This window comes from Uloborus diversus, chromosome 8 (genome assembly GCF_026930045.1).
Source record: "Uloborus diversus isolate 005 chromosome 8, Udiv.v.3.1, whole genome shotgun sequence".
NCBI classification, from domain to species: Eukaryota; Metazoa; Arthropoda; class Arachnida; order Araneae; family Uloboridae; genus Uloborus; species Uloborus diversus.
In genome coordinates, this window is record NC_072738.1 from 157163489 (window position 1) to 157191184 (window position 27696).

Consider the following 27696-nt stretch of genomic DNA (forward strand, 5'->3'; position numbering starts at 1 on the left):
CTGGAAATGGGAATTTTAAAACCTCTGCTATCTTTTCATTGTTTTCATAGTGTTGTAATAAATCTTTAGCTTCCTGCATGAGTAAAAGTTTTCCGTCTATAGACAAATTTCATTCTTTTTTTTTATAATAAGTTGTTAAATGGAAAATATACCATCCTCTAATTTGATCTTTTAAATATTCTCATTTCTATTTGTAGTGCTCTTAACTTCATGACTTATTATCTGGATTTAAATGTTTCTTTATGTTGCTTTATCTATATCCTGTGCAGTAACTTCAGTCCTTTGAAAATACAGTGAAATACGTTTCCCCTCTCTCTTATAAAGTAACAATTATGTGACTTGCGTTAGTCTGGCTCCGAGGTACAGATAAGTCTTTCTTTTGTGTACTCATTTAAAAATTAAAAAATTACACATCTTTAATAACAATGACATCTTCAAAACAGCTTTCAAATAACCGTGTAACATGAAATTCACTTCAGGTTTGTTTTCCGTTTTTGTCAAGTCAAATTTCAATAATTTATAAAATATAGAATTTTGTATATTATCTTGATAACTTTAACTGCATAAAATACAGAACTTAAATGAAATTATTATTTAGGAGAGTAATATATTGCTTATTTGTAGGTCCTGGTGTGTATTGTGCTGAAAATTTCTAAGTTTTTACAAATGTTTCTTATTATTTTTAACTTAGAAAACCTTCTGTTTACCCTGTAATGTCTCCGAATTGCTGAGTACTGATGAAAAGATATGGGCTTTGACAAATGAAGCTGTTTTAAACATCAAACCTCATTTGGAGTAAGTCAATTTCAGTTTACTATTTCCATTATGAACAAATATTGTGGCCATTTCTGTTTAATATCACAAATTTATTTTTTATTGTCTATAGTTTTTACTCTCAACTAACAAGTGATCAGAAAAATAATACTTTATGCTAAAGTTAACTAATACTCAGTAACATCACTTGGGAGTCTGATGCCCCTGGCAAACTTCAGAAAATCCCCCCTCCCCCCAGTGTTGTCCCAATGGGAGGTCACTATGACCTTCCAAAGTTTTTTTTTTGGGGGGGGGGACTATTAACTAATTAGGAGACAATATTAAACTTTAATATTCTTATTTTCTATTTTTAAATTATTTTCAATGACGCTCAATTTTCCTTTGCAGTAGATGCTATATATGTATATGTGTGCATAATCAAATTTTATCATTCGGTAAAATTGGGATTTCTTTCGGCACATTCAGAATTCTCTTCCCAAAAATTTTAGTTCTCCCCCCACCATTTCACATAAATTCAATAAAACCAATAATATTTTGTATTCGTTAATAAATAAAAATAATTTACAAAAAAAAAAAAAAAAAAAAAATTCAGTTCCATTTTTAACAATGTATTTATTATTATTATTTTTTCAACAGCTTAAACTTTTAATAGAATTTGTTTCAAGCCATTAGGAAAATGTACAATAAACATAATTTACACACTTACTAAAAGAAAGAAAGAAACCTTTTTTTTATTAAATAAAAATCAAAGCATTTGAAAAATTATATTATAATTAGGAGGGCAAAGAAAATACAAAAAACATTGCTAATCTGAAATTTTGACTCAAAAACACAACCGTTTACATACAGGCAAAATAAAAGTACTATATATTCGCTAATTAAGGCCTCCCAATATTTTGTTCAACTAAGACCTTTTATTATTTATTATAATGAGATTAAATACTTGACCAAAGAAAAACTACGCACTTCAAACGACACGTGGCACAATATCATCTCCTCCCGAAAAAAATGCATAAAATGCTCTCTACCACCGCTCCCTAGTGTGCAAATTGTGTGTATTAGCCTTTGGCTAACTCAATAAATCGGAATAGAATTTCACACCACGGGAACCCCCCCCCCCCTTTTTTTTTTCTTTTTCAAAAATAAGGATTGTTTTATTTTTCCCTCTTTTTCTTGGGAGACTTTTTTGTATACTTTTATTTTTATTTATAAAAGCATTTCTCTGCTCATATGATCATTTTTTTTTTTTTTTTGAAAAATTAATTATTATTATTTTAAATCAGTCAAAATGCCGCCCCCCTCGCTGCTGTGCCCTGGCGAGAGCCACTGCTGCCAACCCCTAGTTACGCTACTGCTCATACTGATATCTGCTATATGCGTTCTGGTGGTCTTTGGTGTAATTGAAGGGCTCGGGAAAAGAATGATAGATAAGCCACATGGTGTGAATTTTCAGTTGGCCAATTTCCAACTTATAAAAAATATTTGTAGAATTTTTCAAAGGTACATTTTATGCTCTGCAATATACTAAAACCAAATATGTTTTTCTCCAAATGACACTATCCATTGTGATGTTTATTTCTATTTTAGCTTTGAGAAACAAAAATTTTGATTGAAATGTCACTCCTTGTGGCTTGTCACATTTCTGCCCCAAAACCCTTCAATTTCACCTTGTGCATCACGATCTTTAACACCTACTTATCTCAAAAACCCCCCCACCTTTTGAAGTAACGCCAAAATTTAACGCCAAGTTGCCAAAATTTCTTAAATACAAATACAAAAGTGACGACCAGCAACAGGCTCTGGGCCCAGCTAGACTGGTCCTAGTCAATTTACAATCCCCAGTGAAGATCAATGTCCCTCTTAAAACTATCTACTCCCGTGCTCATTACCACCTCTTCTGGTAAGCTGTTCCAAGGTTCCACTACCCTGCTAAAATAATAATTTTTCCTAACATCCATGTTAGCCTGAGATTTAAATAGCTTAAAACAATGACCCCTTGTCCTGTTTTCAGTGCAAAACTTCAGCTCCCCCGTAACATCTTTCATTTTAATAAATTTAAACAACTGAATCATGTCCCCTCGGTCTCTTCTTTGCTCAAGACTGTACATGATTAGCCTTAAAAACGTGGAGTCATAGTCTAAATGAGAAAGTTCATTTATTAGCCTCAGCCCGCCTTTGAACCCTTTCCAATAAATGACTTAGGTGAGCTTAGAACTTGTTGCTGGTTGTCTCTTCTATATTTATTAATATGTTATTCTAACTATCTATTTTTAAATTTAACTACCTAATAAAATTCAAAGCCATGGGAACTAATTAATAATTAGTATCAATCAAACTCACTTATAACAAGCTTGAAGGGACCAAAATATTGCTGATTAGTGCTCATGAAGAACCAATTCGAAAAAGAAAAAAAAAATCATAAAAATTCACACATCCTTGCTTTGTCTTTGTTTTTTGTTGTTTTTTTTTTTTTTTCCTGTTCAGTTCCAAAGAATTTAATTTCCTTTGAACTGTCTTATTACCTCTTTCTTGTTGTGTTATTATTCGAGGAACCAGTAAGCTTGTTAGTCATGACTTCTAAAACATAGTCATTTGCATCACTGGCACTGAAGTTGTGAAAACCATAAACCATTGAAGTGTGAAATCTTTCACATGGTAGTCAGTGGCGGATCTAGCCGATCATTTTGGAAGGGAACATCCAAAATATTTGAACAAAGTTTTATTTAAATGATGTTTTAAAAACTCAATTTTATGCTACCTTTAAAGATGTTAGGTGAGGGGGATGGATTTAGTTATTATCCCCAAAAATGTTTCAAAATCAAATTTCCAAGTAATTTTTTTAAATCTGGGTCCTAAAAATATATTTTAGGCTATTTTAGATGATGCAAAAAGAAAAGTCATGTTGCTGACCCCAAAATAATTTTTTAAAATGAAACTTATAGAAACCGAAATATTCTGTGGTTGGAATGTTTAGAAATTAAGAGGGGGTATGTGCTCTTCTGCTCTCGAATCTAAAAATGCACCTTTAGGCATTGTTTGCCGACATTGTAAGGAGAGTAAGGGTCCTTGAAATTTCATCAGATACCTAGAAATATTTTGCCATTGAGGCTCTAAAAATCCAATATCAAGCTATTTTTAGAAGTATTAGAGAAAGGGATAGAAGATTCGTGAGCTCTCCATCCAAAAACCTCATTTTTCAAAGCTATCATCACTCTATTAGCCGGGGGGGGGGGGGGGATCCTATGGGAAGTCATTTGCAATTTAAAATCCAAAAAATGCCATTTAAGCCGCTTTTAGTTAAGTGAAGGGATAAGGGCTGGGTAAGCTAATCTACGTTAAAAGTTTTTCCAAATTGAAGTCAAAAAATGAAATTTGTAATTATTTTTCGTGGCATTTGTGGAGGAACATGGGAACATTTTCGAAATTAAAGCCATAAAAATGTAAGTCTCTCTTTGGTCTCATGAGCAACAAGTGTACTCTAAGGAGAGCAGTATTTACAGATTGCCTAAGCGTTTAAAGTTGTAATCAAGAAATGTCGTGAATGGTAGAGCAAAATTTTGGAAATAATTGGTCTGTTTTTGATTAGAGGGATGTAATTTCTCTCCCAACTAAAACCTAAATTTCTTTTGAAGTAAAACACATCTGTTACATTTTGTTACTTTTTCATAATATTTTCTTTCTTTTTATTCATCTTAAAAAAATTCCTACTATTACAAGGTTTTGGGAGGAGCCATGGTCTTGTAGCCCCTCCCTAGATCCGCCCCTGGGTGTAGTGTCATTATCATCTCCAATTTCATTATGTTTTCCATCTGCATTAGCTTGAATTTGAGCTACAATAGATTTCCTGGTGAATATTTTTTGCTTAATAACATCGGCAACAACAAATATATAATTTTCTAAAACTTCTATAATATCCCCCCCCCCCCTCCCCTTACACAAAAAAAAGGCTGTCATCCCTTCTTTTCAGAATTAAGACGGATTACTAACTTTTGTTTGACATTGTTTTGTTAAAGTTTTTTTTTTTTTTTTTTTGAGCAATCACGATTGCTTCTTGTTCTCACTTGACTGTTTTGATGTCCTATCTTTTTATTTTCCCACCAACACCCTCTGCAGCATCACCGTCGACCGGCCGCCTTACGATGCAGCTCCTACAGCGAAAACCGTCTCCAGGTTGTGTCAATATCCTACACTTACACGCATACATACATGCACACACACACAAACACAACATATATATATGCATACATATACCTACACACACATACAGACACCTACACACAACTACCCACACACTCATGCCTGGACACAAACACATACGCCTACACATTCCCCCTCCCCACACACAAACACTCATACACACAACTACCCACACATTCATGCCTGAACACAAACACACATGCCTACACACATACCCCCTACACATAAAAAAACATACACCCCCACACACGCCTACATACACACACACACACCCGTGATTGCAAAAAACATAATTTGAATTCAAGATGTCAAAATTCAAACTAATTTTCTTTTAATTTTCTTATTTAAGGTTAAGTTGAGTTCAAAGTCAATAGAAATTCTATGAGTCGCAAAAGTGTTTATCGCTTTAAGCAGGGTTTGCTCTTTAAAGCGAGTTATAGCAATAACGTTGTACCAACCAAAAATATTTCTGATTTCCTTGTCAAATCTGGATTCTCATTAAATCAGGGCTCATCATAAGCAAGTTTGATTGTACTTTGGTTGCGACCCAAACAACCGTGTTGTGCTTTTAGTTAAAGGGCCCAGGAACGAAATGCCCCAAATGGATCGTTAGGTAACCTTCAGCTGTTTGTGGGTTCAAACACAATTAGACATGGTTGGAAAAACTGCTGCACTGATCAATAACTTTCATGCCCTTATCAGGATTCGAGCCTGGGCCGTCAGCATGAAAGCCTTTGGCTCTACCTATTCCTAATCAATTCAATTTTAACTGCTGATGCTTCTTATGTTCAAATTTATTGTTAATTTTGTCTTTTTTCCAGATCTGCAGTGAAAGAAGGTTTAAGGATCAAAGATGCAACATCGGAAGATTTTATGGATGTTGATATTGACCATAAGACATTTCAAATGATGCAGGAACTAAATGTTTGGATACCAAAATTCCACAACAAAAGCAATTTACCAAATGAAAAATTTTTTGTTCGAAGTTTTTTAAGTGAACAAAACACTCTCCTTTGCTATGAAAATGTTCCAAGATTGTCGTGGAATTTGCAGCTTGTAAGTGTTGAGGAAAGTTCAAGAGGTTTTTCTCCAAAATTTGTCTCTATTCTTAATATTCCTTTGAGTTTGGTCAAAACCTCTGGTGTTTTTCATTCTGATCAAGGTATTACTGGTTTTATTCTTTTTTTCTCTTTTTCAATAATATTGAAAATTAATTTCTTACACTTAAATTACATTAAGGTTTAAAAAAATAAAATTCTTAATGAAAAATGCAATCAGGTCTAAATAAAAACAACAGATAATAAAAGTTGAAACTTGACTGAAAAAGAAATATTTTAAAAGAGGAGTTGCAAAGCTACTGTAACTCTGCATGGACCATAAAACTAAGATAAGATTTTTTTAATTATTATTAATGCAGCCTCAGCACAAAATGATGTTTCAATTAGTTAATGAAAATGTATTAATAACCACTAGGAACAATTTTTAACATAATTTTTAGTTAAGTTGGATTATGAGGTAGTTTTAGAGTAAAAAAGGCACAGCTGATTTCAAAATTGTTGTTTTTACCATGTAAGATTTTTCTCTACAACTTATATGAATGTGAAAATGCAACATATAAAACTTCCATGAATCCATGTTCATTATAATTTAAAAACTTGATGTACTGAACTTAACTAAGGTCTTTTTTTTGTAACCTGGGTTGAAATATAATATCTCCCCTCCCACCCCCACCCCAGCTTTTTGTATAAATTTATCGGCTAATAAACATGTTTTGTTGTAACAAAAAATAAATTAATTAAATAAAATAATAATAATAATAAAAAGTAGAGACGTACCGAGTAGCACTTTGGCCGAGTACCGAGTACTCGGCCTTTCACTACTCGGCCGAGTACCGAGTTACCGAGTACTCGGCCTTTTACTACTCGGCCGAGTTACCGAGTACCAATTATGTTTTAAGTAGAACCACTGACACACATGTGATGAACTTTGAACTTATTGGAATAGTAGTATAGACCTCCTTGTCCATATAATAGTTTTTAAAACTAAATTCCAGCTGAAATTTAAGTACGCATTACATAGACAATTTTGTTTGTGTCAAAAATTTTAACAAAAAAAATTTTTTTTTTAAATAAATAAATAAAAGGTATGATAATCAAGTTGGAATTAAAACAAATTACAGTAAAACCCCTCTAATGCAGACACTAACAGGACAATTTTTTTTTGTATACCTTTTTTGCATAATTTTTAATAAATAAGTTTTATTTACTTTGGGGACATTAAAATAAAGATTTATTCCATTGAAGCATTACAAACTTCATTATTCTGAAAATTTAAATTTGACTTATAAGTTTTAATTGTAAATGATTGCAGAATATAATGCTTGCTCTTTTTTTTTATATAAATTTTAGTATCTGTCTTGGACAATATTCAATTTTTTAAAACTACTCGGTATTGGCTGAGTATCTGATCAGAATTTCGCCGAGTATCGAGTACTCGTCAAATTGGCCGAGTAGGCTGAGTACCGAGTAGTTACCGAGTACTCGGTACGTCTCTAATAAAAAGGATTGTGGAAATTATGTTAAATATTTTTTACATTATAATTTTCATGTTTCATCAGTTTGCATATTTTTGAGATGGAAGTGTATCAAGAAGCGTTGAATTATCTAAAAACTAATTGTTCAAACTTTTGTAATATGTTCTAATTTCTATTTTATTTACTAGTTTGTTTTCTTTTTAGTTATTTGTGACAGTTGAATTTTCTTTTTCATGTCATTTAAACAATCCATAATTTTCTAAATTTTAGCAATAATTGTTTTTCAAAATAGTTTTTACAAAAGATTATTTCGACTCTGCACATTATGAACATAACACTATTTCTCAAAATTTGAATTTTGTGTTTTGAAACTTTTATAAACTCTTATGTGATATAATTCACAGTTTTTTAGTTCAATGATGATGATTTTTACTAAAACAAAAATAATTAGGTAAAATACATTTTAAAATTAGACTTATTTGCATTTGATATTCTAGAAGGAAACTTTTTAACTTAGCTTGTTTAACGAAAGAGTTAAATTGCTTGCTATGTATTCATTTAGTTTTAACCTATTTTATTTATTTTATGTTATTTATTTTTTAGGAATGACTGAAAACCACTCTAAACCAGTTGTAGTTATTATTCAACCTGAAAGTATAGCTTGTCCAAAATTTAGTTACTCCAAGGACAGTATTTTTGAAAAATATTTTGAAATTAATCTGTCGTCTAACAATTGTGTGTGCCTAGTTGGCCTTTCAGATGGCAAAATTATGTGGACTTCTTTCTCTTTATCCAGAAAAACACTTGAGAGAAATACAGAATTGCAACTCATGTATGATTTAAAACAGCCGGTTGCTAATATTCATTTTATGGAGAAAATAGAAAATGTTGAAGGTAATGTATGAAAGTTTTTTACCAAGACAAAAATTTCAACCTTTCTGAATTCAGTTATGCATTTATAGCATAAGTGATGGTAAAAATATGAGTTTAAAGTAACTAGCGAAGAAAGGAAAATTAGTACCAACCAAATATTTTAGGGATTTAAGTAATATATTTTATTAAAAGTTCTACACACATATTGTTTATGTATGTTACATTGCTGCTTTATGTATTTTAAAGCCGTGGTTCTCAATCTGAGGAACGCAAATGAATTTCAAGGGAGGCGTGAAAGTATTCTAAAAATAAAAAAGTTAAAGTAACTAAAACTTACTCAATTTTGATGTTGCATATAGATATTTTTGACATTATTGCTGAAGTTTTTAGTGCAGTATTTGTCCACATATCCTTCTGAATTTGTATTTTGTAACATTAGCAGGCATAAAGTCAAAATATCCTACAATTATAGACACTAACAGAAACCCGAGATTCAAGTTTTTACAAGACATACACCTACACACATACCCACACACTAATGCCTGCACACAGACAAACACACACTCATACATGCATACCCACCTACACACACATGCACACCTACATGCACATATACACACACGCACCTACACACACCTACACGCATACATACGCACGCACCTACACACACACACATACCCACGCACTCATACCTGCAGACAGACACAAACACACACGCCTACATACACACATACACTCATGATTGCAAAAAACATAATTTAGACTTCCAGATGTCAAAATTCAAATTAATTTTTAATATTTTTTCAAATTTAGTTGTATTTAGTTCTTCTATTTCATGTGTTTTAATAAAACTGTTCATAATGAAGTTATGTAGAGTAATGAATTTTGTGTCCAAAATAATCTATATTTTTTATAAAATAACCAGCTTCAGCTGTCCCAATTATCATCAGTTTCAAATTTTGGTTCTGCTCTTGTGCGAATCACAATGGTGATCTGATAGAGTAGGGAAGTCTAGCTCTCATCAGTGTTCGAAAGAAAGGGCAAACCCAGAAAGGTTGAGAAACCCTGGTTTAGAGCTTAGGTATCGAATGACAAAAGGAGAACAAAAGGTGTTTTTCTTCTCTAAAAATTCTGAAACATATTTACATGTTTCTGTTACTAGCCATTTCGGTACAGTAATCCCTCTTTATTTCGCGCTTTTCGGGGGACAAACAAAAAGAGCGATATATATCCGAAAGCGCGATGTAACGGAGGTCATTAGAAATAGTCATAAGTCCAAATACACAAGTAAATTAACATTCGGTTCTTTTTGAAATAATTTTCTAATGGTCTCGATGTAGTTCACGAATATACTATCACACGTATTGATATTTAAACATGATTGAAATTTAAGTAAATTTTCACCATCAGTAAGTTAAAAAAATCAAATGGGGAATGAAGACATCATAAGAGTGAGCATTCAAATACCCTGTTATTCCCAATAGACTTTCTGATCCGTTTTTGACCTGCTGTCACATTGTTTACAGAGAACTATTTTGCCCGTCCAGATCATTCTTCCTTTCTTTGATGCAAATCCGGGTTTGTGCAACCAAGCGCAAAGCTTTTCTGTACTAAAAGAGCGTATGTTCTCTTCTTCATGGGCTGACACCTGCTTGATGTCTGTCACCCATTGTAAAGGCAATGTATCAATACAAAAGATGTTTAGTAGTTTACGAACTTGAAACTGAAATATACTGCGCCAGTATGTACATTCGGATGACAGGAAATAAAGAAAGATACCTTCTCTAAGCAATACCATATGTTTTCAGAATTGGTTTCAAACTGAAAGCGAAGTTTATTTCTTATTTTAAGCTTAAATATTTCGGGAGACAGAAGAAAAGAGCTATACATCCGAATGAGCGATATAACGAGGCGCGATATAACGAGGGGATACTGTATTTATTTCTTAAACAGTGTTAATTTTGCTTTGCATATTTTCCCTTTAAATGCAAGTTGAATATTTTTTTCTTAATGAAAAAGTCTAGATGATGTGAACTTTGTTTTGCTGGACTAAAATGTATAATAATTGAATCTGTTTATTATATTGAAATTAATGTATTTTTGTAGGTCATGGATTTTTACTTATTATTGGCTCTTTTGGAAAACTAGCTTTGCTGGCAGCAGAAAAGTTATTTTCTAATGCAGCTAAAGTTGAGTCGGGAAAATCTCTTTATGTTGTCACTTCATATATACAAGTTTCAATTAAAGAAACCATTTTGTTTGGTGAGACTATTTTGTATATTTGTAGAGCAGGAAATTTATATTCATCAAAATGCACAGTAGATACTTTAGAGAAGAAAGAGCTTAAAATTTCCTCAAGAAAGTTGGACCTAAGTGGAATAATATCTATGGTAGTTGTTGATAAAGAAATTGGTAAGTTATTTATTTATTAACTAATCTTTTTAGCTCTGATTAAACATAGATAATAGTTATTAATATTTTGTGCGTGTGCAGCAGATATTGCTTGCCAAATTTTGATAAGATTAAAAAAATGAATATTTTTATTACTCAACATGTTTAATGCTTTCATATTTGACCACAGTCTCAGTTTTTATCAATTTTAATTAGGTAAAAAGCTTAACTTGTAAAAAATGGTAATGCTTTAAATGATGTGTAGATATTCTGTTTAGCTACTTACTAACCCTTTATGAAACAAAGAAAAATGTTATAAGTTTGACGTACCTGTGTATCTGTCTGTGGTCCCGTAGCACCTAAATGAATGAAATGATTTTAATAATTCTTTCTTTGTTGGAAATGAAGCCTGATCAAGAATGTTCTTAGCTAGGTCTCGTCTTTGTATGACTTAAATTACTAAGAATAATAATTAAAAACCTTAAAAATTAACTTTTTTTGTGATTTTGGTTGTGAAAACAAACTTGTATATTTAAAGTACTAGTATCAAAAAAAAAAGGCAGATCTTTCTGCATCTGATGAAATTTATCTAGAACTTCCAAGTATTTGAACTCAAATTATCGAACTTTTTTAACAGATTTTAAACACAATCTGGGACTTGATTCACATGATTAGTTACAATGTCATTGTTGGCTTAAAACTTTTATGTGTTGCTAATTTCTATTTGTTTACAAATTAAATATTTTGAATTTACTTTAGCATATAAGAAAAGCTTTTGAAAGGATTTTTAGTTTTTCCTTTTAATTCTGCTTTTGCAACTAGTAAATTTTACTTGGTTTGATCATCTTTCCTTTTCTTTTTTTTTTTCCCATATCGTTATGAAAACATTAAAATTTTCTATATATTCTGACTTACAAAGGTTGGCTATCAGGGTCGGTTTTTTGAAAATTATTTTTAATTATTATTAGTATTTGTTTTAAATTAAATTAGGCATTACAGTGCTGTGTGACTTTTATTTGTTATTTTTTTTATTTTTTTTTAAGCCGACGTACATTTATTTTATGCAAGTTGATACAGCTCATTATATTTTTGTTAATTTTTAAAGACTATTTCTCAGTTTACTTTCTTTTCCATCATAATCTCTGCATTCTCTTCTGTTTTTATATTGTTACCAAAAACAATGAAAAATAATAGTAATTATCAAGTTATCATACTTCCGCTTTTTAACTGTTGCCAAAAAAAAAAAAAAAATATTTCAAGACTGAACTTAAGCAACCATATATTTGTGGGCATTTTAAAAATCTTTTTACTTCTATATTCTTGTTTAAAAGTGCTTTTAAATTCGAGTATAAAAATCGGCAATTTTGGAAAAAGATTAATAGTTTACATATAGAGACTACAAATTTGATTGAAACAACTAATTAAACATTTTTCTTTGTAACAAGCTGCCTTCCGTTATGCTTTTAACTACCTTTAACAATCATTTCAATTTCTTAAAGCTACTTTTACTTCTTTCAAAAATATATGTATATACTAGCAAATGTACCCGGCGTTGCCTGGGTCAGTAATAATTGTAAGAAACAATCGCTACTTTCTTTCGTTTTCTGTTTTAACTGAAAGAACTCAAAACACACCGCTTTGACGTGATTAAAAATCGAGCTTCTTCCTTACTCATAAAAGTAAAATAGCAATAAGTGTAAAGAACCAACGAATATTCATTTAGAAGCGAAAGCACGAATTTAAGCATATTAAAATTTTGAAGAATTTCCAAAATATGAACTAACAAAAACAAAGATCACTAAAAAAACCGTGGGCGTGCTTCATTTAATTAAATAGTACACACACGCACACAAAAGAAAAGAAAAAAAGCTCTCTACTATAAGCTTTAACTCTGAACTAAAGCTCTCCTACCCTCAGGGTGCGAAAAGTAGTTTCCAAATGTTTAAATGACTTTAAACTCATGTTTGCTCCGGAGAAGCCTTGATTCAAAATTTTCATTATGATTACTTTTAATATTGCTGTTGTTAGGCGACGAATTTTTGTAACTATGACTTTTATGTTTAATCACATAGAGTAAAGAAAATAAATAGAGAGGCCCTGCTATACTAAGAAATTGAAGCCGGAAGTTGCACCGCTGTATCCAAAGATCCTTAGCTTCTTGCTAAGATACATCTTGATTCAAAACATTCCATTACTGAATCTCAATTGGCTCTTAATTTAAACTTAGATATTGTTGCAAGTTTATGGAGCACGTTTTTGAAATTGCATTAATACATGAATTAAAATGCAAACCAATCCGCCAGCTACTTTATACGGTCTCTTTGCGAGGTTGGTGAAAACTATACTCGCGAAGCAATCACGTTATCATAACCCAGCTAATCATTGCACCGCTGTACCCCACAATTCCGGCTTCAATTTCATCTCCTTTTTACCATAGACAGGGCCTCTCTATGTATATTTCTTTACTCTACATATGGTGATGTAACTATCTATGGTGAAAAAATGGTTAAAATCCGTCCAGTAGTTTTGAAGTTTACCCCGGACATCCGGACAGGGATTAGACCTTTATGTATAAAGATAAGAATGCAACTTCTAAGAAAGCAATGTCATGCTTGCTCCAGAGAGGAATTGATTCAAAATTTACATTATGATTACTTTTAATATTGCTGTTGTTAGGCAACGAATTTTCCTAACAATGGATTTTATATTTAATCATTTAATGGGGAAATTACATGAAATTTGCTGTTTTCCACCATAACTTTTGAAAACTAAGTTCCTAAGGAACAAATTATAGCCTAAGTTGTTCCCCGATTATGTAGCTACCTATGGTGAAAAAATGATTAAAATCCCTCCAGTAGTTTTGAAGTTTACCCCGGACATCCGGACAGGGATTAGACCTTTATGTATAAAGATGAGAATGCAACTTCTAAGAAAGCAATGTCATGCTTGCTCCAGAGAGGAATTGATTCAAAATTTACATTATGATTACTTTTAATATTGCTGTTGTTAGGCAACGAATTTTCCCAACAATGGATTTTATATTTAATCATTTAATGGGGAAATTACATGAAATTTGCTGTTTTCCACCATAACTTTTTTAAACTAAGTTCTTAAGGAACAAATTATAGCCTAAGTTGTTCCCCGATTATGTAGCTACCTATGGTGAAAAAATGATTAAAATCCCTCCAGTAGTTTTGAAGTTTACTCCGGACATCCGGACAGAGATTAGACCTTTATGTATAAAGATATATATATTTTTTATAGGACTCATTCTCCTGAGAACCAGTATTGGAAATTTGTATTTAGCTAAATATGAAGCTGTAGAAACACAAAGTGATCATTTATTGTCCTTGCCTACAATCATGGCCCAGTGTTTGCATCAAAGTACAATAATGAAAGAACTGATTTTTATTCAGTCTCTTCAACGTAGATTCTTTGCTGCATTAACAGTATTTGCATCTTTAAAACATAAAGGTAATTATCATTCAAGACCAAGTTCATTTGTATTTTTATAGTATTATGCAGTTCAAGCACTTGAAAACCAAGCAATTATTGGACAACCTTTGAACTCTCTTGTTCCCTCCCCCCCCCCTCTTCTTCTGCAGTAATAGCTCAAAATGGCCACCAGTCCAATGAAATTAGTTATTTTTCCAAAATAAAATGAATTTTCCTTCATATCCTCTTCAACGGCCAACTCTGGTCCTGTCCAGTGAATGTCCCTGGTTCATAAAAGCACAAAACCCCCTGTTAGACAATGTTTTAAAGAGACAGCCATTTCTATAACTATTCAAAGCCTTTCACAAACTTTAACGCCCACACTTGCACTCACTTGCTCACCCATCCACATACAGGGGAACTAGTTAAGCAGTAAGTTGCCGCCCTTAAGGCAAAACTCCATGCACGTGGGGCACAGGCCCCTCCTCTTAGATTTCAGGGGGCCCAAAATCCCCCTAATTTATCATAGTAATTAAAAATAAATGATAATTTCACTCAGAATCTAGAGTACAATGATATCATTGATATTTTTGCAAATGCCAATATAAGGGGAAAAATCTCTTATTTGTTGATATAATTTCCCCTTAAAAATTTGATATCTTTTGCAAATCCCAAAACCCACTCCCAGTTTAGTCTGTATTTACTATTAAAAGTTATATCATAGATAACATTTATGTTTACGGTTACAGGCAAAGTTTAACCACATCTTATATAATTATAATGTATCATCTCTTCTACTTTTTAAATGTACCTTTATACTATATTGTGACAGGAGGTACCACCAAATTTAGCACAGCTGTGTCAATACGCAAGTGTCGAAATATTTTATTGCTTCTTTAATAGCATAAGGGAGAATATATTGGGGGGGAGGGGGGGGCACAGAATGTATTTTGTGTGAAAGTGTCTTCAAATATTTTGGGCCCCTCCAGGGTGGGGGCCTGAAATAGAAATGTGCCCCATGTCGAATATCAGAATGATCGGGATCTGACACCGACAACCTGGTCATGATATCCAGAGACTGCAGTTTTCATCCTTGTTATGATCTCATCAGCCTGGAATAGTCAATAATCTAGCTGAAGGAAGATGCCATCTCATTTGAAGCTGAGAGTGCCAACAAACTGGAAGCTGAAATAAATTTAGCTCACCTGACACTAGCGAGAGTCCCCAACAATGGTGCGGTTCAACTCATAAATTAAAGGCAAAGCTTGGGCAATAAGCAGTAAGAGGCATAACCTACTGCTTGTCTGACAATACTTTAAAATAAGCACAAGAAAAATCCATATTTAATTTAAACAGATTCATTCAAATTTTAAAATTAACCATATAAATCCTCACTAATAGCTGTCAAATAACAATAGCATACCACAAAAAATAACTCGAAACCCATAAATTTAAGTTATGTATACAGTCGAGTATCGAGAACTCAGCACGCAATATATAACTCAGTTTTTTGAATAACTTGTCCACTTTTCTGTCTTTAAGACAAGTTTTCAAGACTGAAAAAGGGGGAAAAAGATGAAATTAAAAAATTGTTTAGCTTATCAGGGTTTTTTTTTTTCCAGCAAAATCTTTTTTGAAATATTTTTTTTTCCATAAGAAAAAAGAATATTGAAAATACATATTTAAAAGAATATAAACAATTACAGGAAGAATGCTTTTATGACAAATTAATCAGAAAAGAAAACAAGGGGGGAAAATATTTATTTTTCATGTAAAGCTTTTATTGAATACCCCAGCGTTAATTTTATTTAATATTCTAATCAAAAACTATTTAAACAGATTATTTAAACAAAAGTATGCGTACAGCATCATTTTTTTTTTGTCATGAGTAATTTCATGTTTTACTGATGATTTTTAATAGATTTTTAAATATTTAATTTTTCCCATTTTATGAAATAGGAATTTGTTTTGAAGAGAAGTTCTCATGTTCGGCATCAGAAATAGCATTGTCTAAGAAGATTTTGTTAGATGTAAATCTCCAAAGTTTAAAACAGCTAAACCTTGATCCTGATTTATGGAGTGTAGCTTTTTCTGCTCATTCATGTTTTTGTGAGAATTATAAAGTTGTTTCAAAGACAGTGCCTTATTCAACAGGTAAGATGCTTTTTTTTTTCTTTTTAAGGGAATGTCTGCTTTTTAAATTTTTTGTTTCAAAATTTTAGCTGGAGCAATTTTTCCAAAAGGGGTCTCTTTTTTAGCCTACTTTCCCAGTAAAAGTCAGAGAAAGACGAAAAAAGCATGAAAAAAAGGCTTAATGCATCTTGAAAATATTACAAAAAACAAAAAAAAGTTAAAAATAAAAATAATAATTAAATAAATATTGAAAAATTAAAAATTAGAAAGTAGGGTATTGAGATGGGGAAAAATGTCTGTCTGTCTGTCCCCCCCCCCCCCCAATAACTTTTGAGTGAATAGTCCGATTCGAACAAATTTTTTTTTTTTTTCGAAAGATCTCGGCAAGGACACCTCATTCCCATATTTCACTTTTTGATTCGAACTATTTTTTGTTTAATTTTGAACAGTTCAAAAAAAGATAACATTAACGCCTGCGGGAAAATTCAAGGCTATTCCGAACTGTGAGGCGAATTTGCTTCAAACTTTGTAGAAAAAAGGTTTTGATAAAAAACTTGTATGTAAAATATCTTTTTGATTTGAACAATTTTCCATTCAATTTTGAACAGTTCAAATCCCTTACCATTAGAGATTACGGGGAAACTGAAAGTCAATGCAGATTCCGTACTTGAAGGCGTATTTACTTCAAACAAATTTTGCTGGAAATAGCTCTTGATGACAAACTCCGACTCCGAGAATTTAGGGGGCACCTGACTCCAACTCTGACTCCTGTGCCCAACAGTTAGTCGGACTCCGACTCCCCGAGTTCAACTCTGACTTCGTAGCTTTGGCAAAAATGTATGCACGGAGGACAAATGACTGACTCCTTTATCCCAAAATAAGATTGACTTCGACTCCGACTCCGCAGCTATGGTTTTAACTGTGAAATACTTTTTGTTGATACGACTTGTTTTTTATTTTCACACTAAAGCTTTAATTTAGGTATTCAGTTTTCGACGGATAAACTCCAAGTCATTTATGTTTCTACATAAAAATATGCGCAGACCTTTTTTTTTTTTGACAGTGAAAATGATTTCTTTAAGCAGAGGCGTAGCTAGACCCGACTTTTGGGGGGGGGTTACTTCTTTTATTTTATATATATATATATATATATATATATATATATGTGTGTGTGTGTGTGTGTGTGTGTGTGTGTGTGTGTGTGTGTGTGTGTGTGTGTGTGTGTGTGTGTGTGAACTTTTACATACTTTGGAATGGGGTGCCCCAAGTTCGATACTTGTGTCAAACAAAACAAAATCAAAGAATTTTTTTTAATTTATTTTTTGTAATGTTTTGGAAAATTTAACTTTTTTTTCCTTTTTCTCCATTTAATTTAAAGTGAAACTTTCTAGCAACAGGTCTAGTCAAAACCAGTCTATCCAAATCAGGGGGAAAATCAAATATCTGATGAGCGTGTTCCGTTCATTTCAGTGTGACTGCTTAATTTAGAGGCTAACACACATCTACAAAAGCTGGCATCCCTGAAAGCTAATAGATGGATCCATTTCCGCCTGTGAACTGGATGTTTGACTTTTAATCTCATCGGTGGTCAGACTATTTGTACTAACTTGGTTCGCACTAAAAGTATGAAATAAAATAAAAAAAGACTTCTTGATTATAACCTGCAAAAAATGAAATGACTTTTCATATCGTTATATTTATATGTTGTTTTTTATATGTATTTACATTTATGCTAGTTCTAAAGCAGTTAATAAAATTTGAATTAAAAAAGAGGGAAGAAATATAGGCGGTAGAAAGTTATTTGCACAAAGCTGCATACCATCTGTTCTCCTTTCAAGTTTTTATTTTTAATTTTATTACCTGCTTTAGAATTTATATAAATATCTATTTGAGAGAGCAACAACAATTTTCGAGTGTTATAAACAGAAGTCTTGTTTATTTTCTACTTTTTAATGCAAACCAAGCTAACAGAAATAGTACAGAACAGTCTAGATTCATTTCGTTTTTAAACATTTTATTCCTGTAATGCTATGCAGTTTTTCTTTTAAATTAAAATAAAATTTCCTTCAGAAGGGTTCGATGGAATTAATGCTGCTTCAGCAGACTGTACTTCGTTTTCTTCAGAGGACGTTAACTTTCTCTTTTTAGAGCAACCATTTTAGTCATTTACATTTTGGGGGGGGGGGGGGGGGAGGGAGGTTTGAAAAGCTTGTTATCGGTTTTGCTCTCTTCATTATACAACAACGTTCACTTAGAATATACTATTCTAAATAGTTCAGACTAAACGTTTTTAAAAGAATACGCAGTAAATACTGGCTGACATTTTCGACAAATCGATGTGATTGCGGTGGATTTTCTGGTTAGCAAAGGCCGTTTTGACTATCACAGCACAACGCCAACAAAAACCTTATGTCTCGAATTCCGGCTATGCTATCATTTTCGGATTCGAAGCCCAATGATCTTCAAAGCAGCAAGCAAAAGCATTTTCTTCAACTCGAAACAGAAAGGGCTGAAGGGGCAAAAAAAGGAGAAATGCATTCCACGAATAGGTTTTTTAGGAAAATTAAGGAGAAGGACAGTTGTTTCGAGCACTTTCTTGGAAGAAGAGTAAAGGGGTGGAAATTCACAGGTTGAGTATTAGTTGCCTTATGGATGAGTACTTCAAGTTCATGGTTAAAGGTCATTCAAGTTAAAAGCCATTTTGCTCTGTTATCTGGTTTAGTACTGTTCTGTGATCGCTATCTTTCTTAAAATTATGATTCCTTAAAGAAAACCAAGATGATAGGAGGGAAGTTTAAGATTTTTTCAAGTAAAGAAAAAAGGAAAATCCTAGAATATTGACCAGGTTAGATTTGCAGCAATTGCTAACCTCAAGAGGATAAATAATGAATCAAAAAACAAGAAAAAGAAAAAATCAGGCACCAAAAAGCAATAAAAGACGTTTTCTTCAAAAAGATATGCTCAAAGTTTCTTTAAACTGGCAATAAAGCACATAATAATGTAATAATAGAACAAAGACCTAACAAAACTAATACAGAGGAATTTTGATCAAGAGCCCATGTGGTCTATAGTATCGATTTCAAATTTTCACCATCATATTCCAAATTTCTATAAAGTTTCTTAAAGTCCCCGTATCTTAAAACCTCTTTATCTCGATTTTTTTTCCTTTCTGTGAAATTCGAAACATACAGATTCAACTGTATGTAATATTCCCACTGCGCCGCTCATAAAATTAAACATACTTAACAATTTTCAGAATCTATGACAAAAAAAGGCTGCATATACGTGGATTTAATAAATCAATCTCATTTCTAAAGCGAAGTGTGAAATTTCACTCAATTATCAAAAAAATGTTGCAGCACAGTGAGGAGTGAGGCGTCTTTACGCTTGAGGGTCACTCATTTAGCTGATTTTTCAATGGCACTGGAGGGGGGGGGGGGGGAGAGCGAAGTGAATTTTTGACCACTGTTATTCAGAAAAAAAAAATTTGATTTTTTTTCTTTTCTTTTTCTTTTCTCTTTTCTTTTTTTTCTCTTCTCTTTTCTTTCTCTTCTCTTTTCTTTCTTTCTCTCTCTCTCTCCTTTTTTTTGGGACAAACATTTCGGGGGGGGTTTTGTCCCCAAAACCCCCCCCTTAGCTACGCCCCTGTCTTTAAGTTGACGTTTTAATTATTTTTATTTATTTTGGTAAGTGCATTAATTCATTTAAAAAATTATTTTTGGCAACAGGGGAAAAAGAAACGTTTTTTTTTTTGATTGATGTATTTGTTTTAATGAGCTTATTAATTTTAATTATTATTTTTTTGTTTTGAAAGTTGTTAAAGAATTTTTTTTAATGGAAAAAAGTGTATTAGCTGCTTTGTTTCAAAGGTGCTGCTATTTTATTTGTTCGTTTATTTATTTTTTTTTACGTATCTAATTTTTTAGATGAGTGAGAAATATTTTATTCCTAGAAATCAGCTTAAAATGTTTAAAAAATATATTTGAAACAATGGGGTTATTTCCTTCAGTTAAAAGTAGTACTTTTTGTCACTGAAATTGATAGAATGAGCAAAAAAAAGAAAAAACATGGACCCAGAAAGTACTTTTATTTTCCCAACAGTTATTTTTCTATTAATTTTTTCAAATGTCCGATTTTTGAAACAAGGCGTTGTCTGGATGGCATCACAAAATGATGCACTTTGCCGCATCTTTTTACCACGATTCCACGTTATGATAATCAAGAAGCTATTTAAAATTGCGCTCTATGCTTGTTATCAACCATATTGATGCCAATACACGTGAGTAAAGATACGAATTAAATATTTTTCTCTGTGAATGGCGACACAGAATGGTATTTCATCATTTGTGATGTTATCGGACAGAAGCATAAACATTGAAACAATTGAAAGTGCCCCAATTTAAGTCTGCCAGGTTAGGTTTGGCCCAACTATAGTCGGCTGCATAGAAAAAAAAATAACAATCTGCAAAAAGCATGTATATTTTGCAGCAGTAATATAATTAATTTACATTTTGGCAAACTTATGAACTGCATTTTGATTTTTTTTACATTGAAACTTTCTTAGGTATTCTGTATCTGTACAGTTCATATTGAATTCCAAAAATTTTTTCTTAAGACTAAGGTGTTTTTTTTATAACTGGATAATTTCCTTCCTATTATACTAAAAATATTAATAACATGTCAATTATATTTTTAGATCATCCATCTTTATTCATTGAATTGAATGAATCAGACCTGCAACCGTCTTCAGCTTCAGTATTACCATTATTGATAGAAGTAGGACTGGTATTAAATATACCATATGACTGGAAAGGCTTGGATTGTTTCAAGTTGGTGGAAAAATCATTACCTACTTACATTCGAATCCGGACATTTGTAGTTCATGAATTTTATTTTTTAAAGAAAAGTTCAAATGCGGCAACAATTTATCATAATTGGAACTCTTCAAGAAGTATTTTACAAACAATAAATGAGGTAGCAAAGGAAAAACCTATTTCAAATTTATTGAAGTCAAACATAGATATTTTAACCGACCTGCCAAACAAATTTCAGTTTTGTTTTCCCACATCAAGTATTCAAGACTTTTTGGATAAGAATCAAGGTTGATTTTTAGTTTCATGTTAAATTCAAAACTTTTTGTTTATATACTGTAGTACTGAAGTTTTAAATAATGAAATTATTGCAATATCAGTACTTAATTGTTTACTTTGTGCAAAAACCGACATTTTAAAATGTCTATAAGCACTTATGTTACAATACCCTCACCCCAGGTCTTGACAACTTATTATTTTTTTTAGTTATTTTGTTCCTTTTAACAGTACATATGATTAGATCATGCATTTTACTGCTCTTTCAGTTATTAATATTTGATTCGACAAAGAATTTATTTTTTTTTTTTTTAACTAATGGGGGAATGTTATTTTTTAAATTATTTTTTTCTATTTTGAATAAATTTACGTGTGTATGCAATTCATGTGTCGATACTGTTCTTCTTTACCATAATGCTTTTAGATAACCTTCTAATTTTAATAAAGAATAAAATTCTTGGATTAAATAACTACTCAAAATCAAAAAATCAATTTAAATTAAAAGTGCTCATAAACTAGCCTGCGAACCACAGGCTACCCCATAATATTTTTAAAATTTCATGTCTAGTTAACAAAATGTAATTTTACTACTAATGATATGAAATTTGGCTCAAAGAAATTGAATGAAATTTTGAAATTATTTTGAGAAAATTAAGAAAGTGAAGAAAAATAAATCATCTCTCAGAAATAAACAATTAACTAAAGTATAACTTTGATTAACGATACCCGGTTTCCTCAATATATGATACATTTCACTGGTCTAAATTTGACTGCACTGAATGTCTATGGTCCTCAAATTAACGATATACTTGATTTAACGATAACTTTTTCTTGTCCGTTGACAATCGTTAAATTAAAGTTATACTGTATTTATAAAGTTGAAATTATAAAAGAAAACAAGCTGATGTGTGCATCACATGACTTCCTTTTACTCCAATTTAATCATTTCCCCATTATTGGCAATTTTAATGTGATTCAATAGTTTACTCGCTAAATATCACTTACAGTGGCCAAATTGAAACAGATTTAAAAATAAAAAAAAATTGCCAAATTGGTGACCAAAAGACTGGTGATATATTGGCAAGCGTCCGCCAAATTATAACACCACTTAAGTTTACATCGAAATTAACAATGATTTCCCCCCAAAAAGGGGCAAAAGACCCCTTTAGAAACACCTGAATGCAACTAAAAGAGGAGGTGCACAACTAGACCCCCACTAGGAGTCTATGTACCAAATTTCAACTTTCTAAGACATACCGTTCTTGAGTTATGTGACATACATACACACATACGAACACAAATATTTTTCAATTTCGAAACCTTTTGTTTTCTTTTTTTTTCATTCTTACATGAAAGTGGTACCTACTAGAAGTAACCATAAACAATGGCCCTGCTAAGTTTCAATAATTTCACTCATAAATACAACAAATTAAAAAATGCCTTGTTCAAGGAAATAAAAAAAAGAAAAAAACTTTTAATGTTTAAAAATTGAGGTCAATTTAATATTAAAGTATTAAGTTTATTAATTGTGCAAACAATCAGCTATTTTATTAATTAGTGGGAATGTAACATTAAGCTGTCTTAATTAAAGTATGGCATAATTAGTAGTTTCAAATGTATATTAAAAATAATGTTTAGCAAATTTAAGGATATACTGGCAATTTATAATTTTGGTAGAATGCCTATTATTGATGTATTTCCCTCCATCAGTTCTTTTCACCTCAGAAGTAATGACATTGTTAAGGTCTGTCACGGAGGTGAGGATCTTTCCATTAATATAAACCTAATAGATACATTTTTCATGGAAATTTTTTTTCCTTCGTCGCTACAATCTGCACATGTTAAGCATATGAAAACATGTTCACTTTTTTTTAACATTAATTTACATTCCTGAAATTCAAGTTCACAGAGGTTTTTTTTCTTCTTTCCAATGGGGCTGTATAAGAGACCCACCTCAAGAGGCGTCTGGGTGATAACCAGACCTAGTGCGTTCCCCTACAATGCATCCGTCTTTCGTGTGTCATCATTAAGGCGCTGGTGCATGACACAGTAGTGTTTTTGACGCCCAGTTTCCACCAGATGGAGGCACCTGGGCTCTCATTTGATGCGAAATTTCACTAGGAATTTAATTTAGCCAAGGGATATTCTAAGTCAAAGGAATACTCAAGGGATCTTTTACATGCCGCATAATCATACAACATGGGCGCTGAAGATTTTCTGCATCTCGAAAATCCAGCGACTGGCCACCCAGGTCAGAACCTGGGTCCACAGGCGTAGAAGGCCAGCGCCTACCATTACACCACCAGCCAGACCACAGAGGTGAGAAGTCAGAAAAAACACATTAAGTTTTTAAAGCAAAATCTATCTTTTTATTTCCGACAAAAATCTCACAACTTCAACTATGGCTTAAAATAAACAAGGGGGCTGGCTCCCTTGTATCATGGAAAATAAAATTTGATGTCATTACTGCCACATGTTAATGAGGAATGGCATTTTGTGTTTAGGTAACGGAGGTGGGAATTTATTGTGTGACATGACTCCTTGTCCTACTGAAACAAACTAAAACACAATATTGAAAAATTAAATATACTTAAATAATTAGTATTTGAGACACTTTTGAAAGGAATAATAAATGAATAAGCATATACTTTTAACTAAACAAGTTATTAAGCAACATAAACAATCACACAAGATGTGTGTAATGCCACGGAGGTGAGAATTCACATGTTGTGAACCAAAAATATACTAAAATAAAAATTATTTAAAAAATGTTGGTTGGTTTAAATAGATATATTTTTGATGAAATTAAAAATCATTGTTAAATGAATTGTTCCTTAAAGTTTTTACTGTAAAAGGTGTGTGACAGAAAAGATGCACTTTTTGAAGAATGGCCCATTAACGAGTTTTGACTGTACCTACTAATGCAAACCTAGGTTAACAATAATATTTAGCCATTTATGTCTCAATGTAATGTATTGTTTACCTGCTCAAGTATTCAACAAGAGTGAAGCTAAACAGTTCCCTAAACATTTAAAAAGTAATAATTTTTTGAAACATATCAGCAGAATTTTATTCAAATAATGACTTGTGTTTTTCTCATTTTTGCAATGTAAAAATAATAACTGTTCAATTTTCATCTAGAAACAGGCCCATGTGATTTTATATTCAAAATATTGCTGAAGAAAAGTGTTAGAAATTTTTCTCAAGACAATGAAAGTCTATCTTGCAGAAATAAACCAGTCACCATCACCGTTGAAAAGATAGAGAGCACAATACTGATTACACTTATTTCAAAGGACTTGGATTTACTACTTGGAATGAGAATGGCAACACTAGAATTACTTTTATCCCATCAGGTACATCATTTAAATTTTCCTTTCAAATTTAATTTATGTGCTTCAAAAAGTATTAGTTCTCCTTTTAGTTGTGAAATAAAGGCAATTTTTAAGCAACTTTTTAAATACTAACCTTTATTTCTATTTTTCTCATTTGCAGTTGAGATGTGAAATAAACCCACAAACATATGTCAGCATCCCTGGCTACATTGTCAAACTATGTGAGGTAATGTATATGTACTAAAATGTTGTGATTATTGAAGTTAGTATGTAAAGGGTGAATTTTAAGTTAAACAACACAATCACGAGTACTAAAAAATTGAAAATTACAAGATTCAACTATTTAAGCATTTGATAATTTGAATATTGATACTTTTTAAACTTACATACAGCAAGTCCCCATTTAGCTTACAAAACCTCTATTTCCGCTACCGTATTTATTTTATTATCCTTTTTAAATTGGAATATAAAAGTATTAAATCTCTGTTTTGTAGTTCTGTAAGAATTAATCAGTCTATTTTGTTGAATTGGCTGTTTTTTCAGTATAATTGTGATATCTTTTATGTTTAAGATGAATGATGTATTGTAATCAGGGTTGGCAGGTTTCTGCCGAGGCGGTAAAAACCACTGGTAGAAACCGGTTAAAACCGGCATGGCAAAAACCCCTTTCTGCCACATTTATGGCAGAAACTGGCAGAAACTCAAAAAATGACATAAATGCAACTCCTGACATACAATAGAAAATGTATAAGAAAAATAATTAAATATTAACCCAAATACAATTTATTTACAACACTACCACCATTCAAAATCAAATTTTACATTGTTTCCCCACTGCAGCAGCCTCTAACAAAATAAAAGTTTTGACGCTGTTTCTAAACCTAACCAATTTCCCAATTTGTTGTGCACAAAGGAAAAATTTGAGAAGATTCATTCAATCCCAGCAGAACTAGCTGGCATTATTCTCAAAGAACAAGCAAGATTCACATAACTTTCATCTATAGCACATTTTTTCAAACTGCACCACCATGTGGTATTTGGAGTAGTTGTTACCACGTGATTGGAAAAATAGGTTTTGGGAAAAGGGGCCGATTTGTTTTGTAAAGCAATGGTATAAGGTACATAATCAGGGTTAATATTTGTGAGTAAAGTGCGGGCACTTTCTTCTTGATTACATGATAAATTTACTCCCAAATACTTTGGATGGAGCATATAGGCGAGTAAATGGTTATCAGTAACTGCTTGATTAAGCTCTTTTAGAATAGCTTTGTTCAGTTATATTAAGTGTAAAATGAGAAGTTCTTGAATTTTAGAGTTTAATGAAATAAAACAAATCCGTTTTAAATATTTGATATATATATATATATATATATATATATATATATATATATATATATATATATATATATATATATATATATATATATATATATTACACTTTAAATTAAATGCAAACAAAATAATTATAAACAACAAACTGAAAAATTTGTTACTTACAACATTACAAGGCTAAAATTTCTAACGCATACCTATTTCAACTATGATAAATTTTACTTTGCTTTGGAAATGTCAGTTTTGTTATTTAACATATTTTTACACTAATTATTAAATAACTATTATATTAAGTTTTTGCAATGACAAAATGGAGTTATATTTTTTATTTTACTTAATTGCCTGTCATTAAGTAATTACTAGAGCTATTTAAAACATTTTCTAGTTTTTGCCAGTTTCTACCAGTTTCTGCCGGTTTTTACCGGTTATAACCAGTTTCTGCCACTGGCAGGGCAAAAACCAGTTTCTGTCGGCAAAAAGCCAACCCTGATTGTAATAGTGCTGATACTCTTTAAGCTTAAAAGGCAGTTTGATTCAAGTATTGTATATGTGTGCGATCATAGACCTATATACAAATAAAATTTTCATGTTGAAAGAGATATGCTTCATCTTTTATAGGCTGATATATGTATAGAGGCAGAGTTTGTATATTCATTACATAGCAGTTACATTTCATTGTGTTCGAAATATCGCAAGCACTACTTGTACATTATTCATTGCATATTCTTCTACTTATTATAGAAGGAAGTTTGTTTATACAGTGAAACCTCTCCAAGCGGCTACCCATGTCAATTTCTTGACACAATTGCACGAACTGTGCAAGGGTGTTTATGATCCGAAAATTTTGGGCAGACAACCTTTTAAAACTGAAAAATTATAACAAAAACAAAAAAAAATCTTTTTAAAATGATTTTTGTATGCATATTTGTAGAGTTTTTTGGGGGGAGAGTGTCGAGCTTCCTCATAGTTTCAGAAAATTTTATTTCAGTCCACTTTTACCCTTGGAGGTGTACATAGACTTTAAGTCTGCTTATCTTACAATATTTTTTATAGTACAGTAAAAGCACTTATTTTTGCAAGCTGTAATTTTCACGAAAAATATAATTTCGGTGATTTTGCAAGCAGAAATTTTGCGAATTTTTTTATGAACAGAACCAATGGATAAAGGTTTCACAAGGCTCATGTTCTTGCAACTGTGACAAAATATGAACCTCGTACGATATGAGCATGTGTTGCAAAAATTAAAGCCTTGTGGAAATAACTGCTTTTACAGTAATTAAAAGTTTATCGCATTAAAAGAACAAGCATTTCTTCCAACTACAAAACAATTTTTTTCAGGAGGTGTCAGAAAAAATAAACTATGGGAAAGATATCGATTCTGAAGAAGATTGCAGAAATATAATTATGCTTTATACACAATTACGAAAAAATATATCAGAAAAATTACCTGTATTATAATAAAGTATTGTTTGATATGAAAGTTGAATTCAAATTTTGTACTGCATAGCATATTTCTTCATGAAGAAATGTTCCTATCTGAAAAGATCCCTAATCTACTTTTTGAAAAGTGATATTATATATGTGTGTGTATACATTGGAAATAAAA

At 31.7% G+C, this 27696-nt stretch overlaps 1 protein-coding gene across 1 annotated transcript; it reads left to right on the top strand.

The window, feature by feature from the left end:
* The first annotated feature begins 753 nt into the window (after positions 1–753).
* Positions 754–27671, top strand: LOC129227586 (uncharacterized). Its single transcript, XM_054862170.1, has 10 exons — positions 754–795; positions 5793–6027; positions 8108–8398; positions 10484–10789; positions 14033–14242; positions 16163–16357; positions 21033–21437; positions 24565–24779; positions 24919–24984; positions 27429–27671. Exons 3-10 carry the CDS (start codon positions 8110–8112, stop codon positions 27546–27548), a joined length of 1806 nt encoding a protein of 601 aa, XP_054718145.1. The 5' UTR covers positions 754–795; positions 5793–6027; positions 8108–8109; the 3' UTR covers positions 27549–27671.
* The last annotated feature ends 25 nt before the right edge of the window (positions 27672–27696 follow it).